This window comes from Ascaphus truei, chromosome 11, assembly GCF_040206685.1.
Source record: "Ascaphus truei isolate aAscTru1 chromosome 11, aAscTru1.hap1, whole genome shotgun sequence".
Lineage (NCBI taxonomy): Eukaryota > Metazoa > Chordata > Amphibia > Anura > Ascaphidae > Ascaphus > Ascaphus truei.
The window spans coordinates 58,324,052-58,328,740 of record NC_134493.1 but is presented as its reverse complement, the minus strand read 5'-3'; the positions used below and the strand labels follow the sequence as shown (position 1 = coordinate 58,328,740).

Sequence of the window (4,689 nt, the reverse complement as noted above, 5' to 3'; positions counted from 1 at the left end):
GAGGGTAAGAGCCGTGCGGCGGGGGTAAGGGCCGTGCGGTGAGGGTAAGAGCCGTGCGGCGAGGGTAAGGGCCGTGCGGTGGGGGTAAGAGCCGTGCGGTGGGGGTAAGAGCCGTGCGGCGGGGGTAAGAGCCGTGCGGCGGGGGTAAGAGCCGTGCGGCGGGGGTAAGAGCCGTGCGACCTTACCTTGCACCCGCAGCACTAGGTTCCCCCTGTGGTAGGTTTGGGAAAGGATCACCCAGCACTGATATGCTCCAGCATCTGATCCCTGGAGGTGGGAGATCTCCAGAGACGCGTCCCCACACAGGGCTGCCGGCGAGAGCCGGGTCCGGTGGGAGTAGGCGTTCTTCTCACAGGTGAGCCTCTCCCCTTCCTTCACCGGACAGTCCAATATCTTCTCGGTGAGGTTTCGGAACCAAAGTACCCGCGCCTCTCTGCCGTCCCAGTCATCCGGGCTCAGGTACGGGCAGTGCAAGGTGACACGGTCATGCAGCTCCCCAATTACTGTCTCACCCCTCTCCTCGGATACGTGGCTGCAAACTGAGATATGAGGCACTTCTTAGGGTGACAAATTGTCAGAGATATGGAAAATAATGGTACCCCTTTAAGTCTTTCAACACTGACAGGTCCCCCCAGCCATTCAATACAACAGGAGCAGAGACCTCGGTTACCCACACGTTCTCTTTATTTCAACCTAGTTCAATTAATTGGAGGAGGGTTTGGGATTAAAAAGCCTTTCCACGTGATGTTTCTGTGATGCACCTTGTAGGGGAGAGCTGAATCTCAGCGAGCCTTCCCCGGTGCTACACACTAAGCAAATATTGTAAAGAAATACTTTTTACTTAAAGAATGCAACCAAAGGCCTGTCAAGGCTGTCTCTCCCGCAGCCAGCTGGCATTGAGATATAAAGGACATATCTATTAAGGGAGGCGAAACAATTAGACACGCTGTGGCCCCTTTCACTTGAATGTGCAGTAAGGGGCCTATGGTTTTAGCACCACTTAGTAGATATTGTCTAGACATAAATGGTCTTCTAGTCTATGAAACAATTTCCTTGAGCTACCTGGTAAGGGATCAGGCAGAAATGACATGTCGTTTAGAAAGCCTGCACTTAGCCATCATGCGGGGATAATGTGACACAGGGTCAGAATGGACACCCCGCAAAGTCTAATTCTCCCACTTCAGAGTATGACAGGGACTAAAAGGCCTGAGTCTGTAGTTAACAAGTTGAAGTGTGGCCAATCCAACCACTGAACGATGTAACTCTGAGGTAGACAGACAATTTACCTTTCATGATGATGAGACACAGGACCAGGGGCAGCTGATGTCCTCGGAAGGCCATCTTCTCCAGCAGGTCCACACGGACTGGAATGATACAATTAAAATACAAGGAAAGGGAAACGCTGCAGAAAGGGAGAGACCGTCAGAAAGTAACTGATATAAAATAAAAAAGTGGCACCACAGAATAGGTGATAAAATGAAGCCATTGAAGAGGGAGAAGGAAGAGTGGGAGAGGGAGAAGGAAGGGTGGGAGAGGGAGAAGGAAGGGTGGGAGAGGGAGAAGGAAGAGTGGGAGAGGGAGAAGGAAGAGTGGGAGAGGGAGAAGGAAGAGAGGGAGAAGGAAGAGAGGGAGAAGGAAGAGTGGGAGAGGGAGAAGGAAGAGTGGGAGAGGGAGAAGGAAGAGTGGGAGAGGGAGAAGGAAGAGTGGGAGAGGGAGAAGGAAGAGTGGGAGACTACGAGGGGCGACTGGGAGGAAGCAGAGAAGGGAAAGAGAAAAGGATCAAAAAGAACTCAATGAGATGAAGAAAAAAAGGGAATATAGCTAAGGAGGAGTGAGGGATAAAGTGACAGAGTTTGGTAAAGCAGAGAAGGAGAGAGCACAAGAGAGAGGCACAAGAGAAGGAGAGAGCGCAAGAGAAGGAGAGAGCACAAGAGAGGCACCGATCGGTAAGCAGAGAAGGAGAGAGCACAAGAGAGAGGCACAGATCGGTAAGCAGAGGAGGAGAGAGCACAAGAGAGAGGCACCGATCGGTAAGCAGAGGAGGAGAGCGCACAAGAGAGAGGCACCGATCGGTAAGCAGAGAAGGAGAGCACACAAGAGAGAGGCACAGATTGGTAAGCAGAGAAGGAGAGCGCACAAGAGAGAGGCACCGATCGGTAAGCAGAGAAGGAGAGCGCACAAGAGAGAGGCACCGATCGTTAAGCAGAGAAGGAGAGCGCACAAGAGAGAGGCACCGATCGGTAAGGAGAGTGCACAAGAGAGAGGCACCGATCGGTAAGCAGAGAAGGAGAGCGCACAAGAGAGAGGCACCGATCGGTAAGCAGAGAAGGAGAGAGCACAAGGAGAGAGCACAAGAGAGAGGCACCGATCGGTAAGCAGAGGAGAGCACACAAGAGAGAGGCACAGATCGGTAAGCAGAGGAGAGAGCACAAGAGAGAGGCACCGATCGGTAAGCAGAGAAGGAGAGCGCACAAGGAGAGAGCACAAGAGAGAGGCACCGATCGGTAAGCAGAGGAGAGCACACAAGAGAGAGGCACAGATCGGTAAGCAGAGAAGGAGAGCGCACAAGAGAGAGGCACCGATCGGTAAGCAGAGAAGGAGAGAGCACAAGAGAGAGGCACCGTTCGGTAAGCAGAGAAGGAGAGCGCACAAGAGAGAGGCACCGATCGGTAAGCAGAGAAGGAGAGCGCACAAGAGAGAGGCACCGATCGGTAAGCAGAGAAGGAGAGCGCACAAGAGAGAGGCACCGATCGGTAAGCAGAGAAGGAGAGCACAAGAGAGAGGCACAGATCGGTAAGCAGAGGAGGAGAGCGCACAAGAGAGAGGCACAGATCGGTAAGCAGAGGAGGAGAGAGCACAAGAGAGAGGCACCGATCGGTAAGCAGAGAAGGAGAGCGCAGAAGAGAGAGGCACAGATCGGTAAGCAGAGAAGGAGAGCGCACAAGAGAGAGGCACCGATCGGTAAGCAGAGAAGGAGAGAGCACAAGAGAGAGGCACAGATCGGTAAGCAGAGGAGAGAGCACAAGAGAGAGGCACCGATCGGTAAGCAGAGAAGGAGAGCGCACAAGAGAGTGGCACCGATCGGTAAGCAGAGAAGGAGAGCGCACAAGAGAGAGGCACCGATCGGTAAGCAGAGAAGGAGAGCACACAAGAGAGAGGCACCGATCGGTAAGCAGAGAAGGAGAGCGCACAAGAGAGAGGCACCGATCGGTAAGCAGAGGAGGAGAGAGCAAAAGAGAGAGGCACCGATCGGTAAGCAGAGAAGGAGAGAGCACAAGAGAGAGGCACAGATCGGTAAGCAGAGAAGGAGAGCGTACAAGAGAGAGGCACAGATCGGTAAGCAGAGAAGAGAATAAATAGAAAGTTGAAGAAAAGATGGAAAGGGAAAAAAATAACAGAAATGGACAAACCTTAAAAAGAATCGAGAATATTCAACTTCGCATATACGAGAACTTCGAAGAGAAAACTGAGACTTTACCAGCTGTTACCAGCCAATATATACTGCAGTGTATATATATACACCTGCTGTTATTGGGTATGGTGCCTAAACTGAGAATGCAAGGAAGATCTGAGCATAAGGACTACACCTGAAATCCCAAACTTGAAAAGTAACTCCTGCTGTAGCTCACACTCCTACCTGCAAATAAACCCTGGAAACTGGGCTGACAAGAGCAGGCCGCCCCAGGCATGGTGAATCTGTGCTCCTGCCACATCCACTGTTACGTGAAATCGCTGGATACACTTCTACCTAACGTGACTTCGTGGCACACACATAATCACATCTTTATGTGAATTGCGGAAATGAAGTCAGGCGTTTGGCTTATCAATGAAAACAGATCAATACAGGCATACCCCGCATTAACGTACGCAATGGGACCGGAGCATGTATGTAAAGCGAAAATGTACTTAAAGTGAAGCACTCCCTTTTTCCCACTTATCGATGCACGTACTGTACTACAATCGCCATACACGTGCATAACTGATGTAAATAACACATGTGTAACAGGCTCTATAGTCTCCCCGCTTGCGCACAGCTTGGGTACAGGTAGGGAGCTGGTATTACTGTTCAGGAAGTGCTGACAGGCGCATGCGTGAACTGCCGTTTGCCTATTGAGCGAGATGTACTTACTCGCGAGTGTACTTAAAGTGAGTGTCCTTAAAGCGGGGTATGCCTGTATTGTGTCGGCCGTTTATCATTCCTTACAGCATATCAGGGGGGCTCAACTGCATTCCTCAAGGGCCACCAACAGGTCAGGTTTTAAGAATATACCAGCGTCAGCACCGGTGGCTTAATCAGTCATAGACTGAGCCTCTGATTGTGTCACCTGTGCTGAAGCAGGGACTGATTGAGCACCTGTGCTGAACCTGGGATATCCTGAAAACCTGACCTGTTGGGGGTTCTTGAGAACCCCTGCCTTATATGGCTATGTAGCCTCTCATGATACTGTGCATGAATGCCACGCAGAACTGCTTCTGCCAAGGCAGAGCGTGGCACCGCAGAGCTGCTTCTGCCAAGGCAGAGAGTGCCACCGCAGAGCTGCTTCTGCCAAGGCAGAGAGTGCCACCGCAGAGCTGCTTCTGCCAAGGCAGAGCGTGGCACCGCAGAGCTGCTTCTGCCAAGGCAGAGCGTGGCACCGCAGAGCTGCTTCTGCCAAGGCAGAGCGTGGCACCGCAGAGCTGCTTCTGCCA

The 4,689-nt window shown here is 52.0% G+C and overlaps 1 protein-coding gene across 1 annotated transcript in view; it reads right to left on the bottom strand.

Moving 5' to 3' along the window:
- The window catches only part of LOC142462999 (natural cytotoxicity triggering receptor 3 ligand 1-like), a 10,651-nt gene extending 7,103 nt beyond the window's left edge, over positions 1-3,548 (bottom strand). Inside the window, exons 1-3 of the mRNA XM_075565195.1 lie at positions 3,411-3,548; positions 1,287-1,364; positions 186-539 (exon numbers count right to left, since the gene is read on the bottom strand). Of these exons, the coding sequence (XP_075421310.1) occupies positions 186-539; positions 1,287-1,341 (409 nt within the window). The 5' untranslated portion in view covers positions 1,342-1,364; positions 3,411-3,548. The remainder of the gene's footprint in view (positions 1-185; positions 540-1,286; positions 1,365-3,410) is intronic.
- Between the last annotated feature and the right edge of the window lie 1,141 nt (positions 3,549-4,689).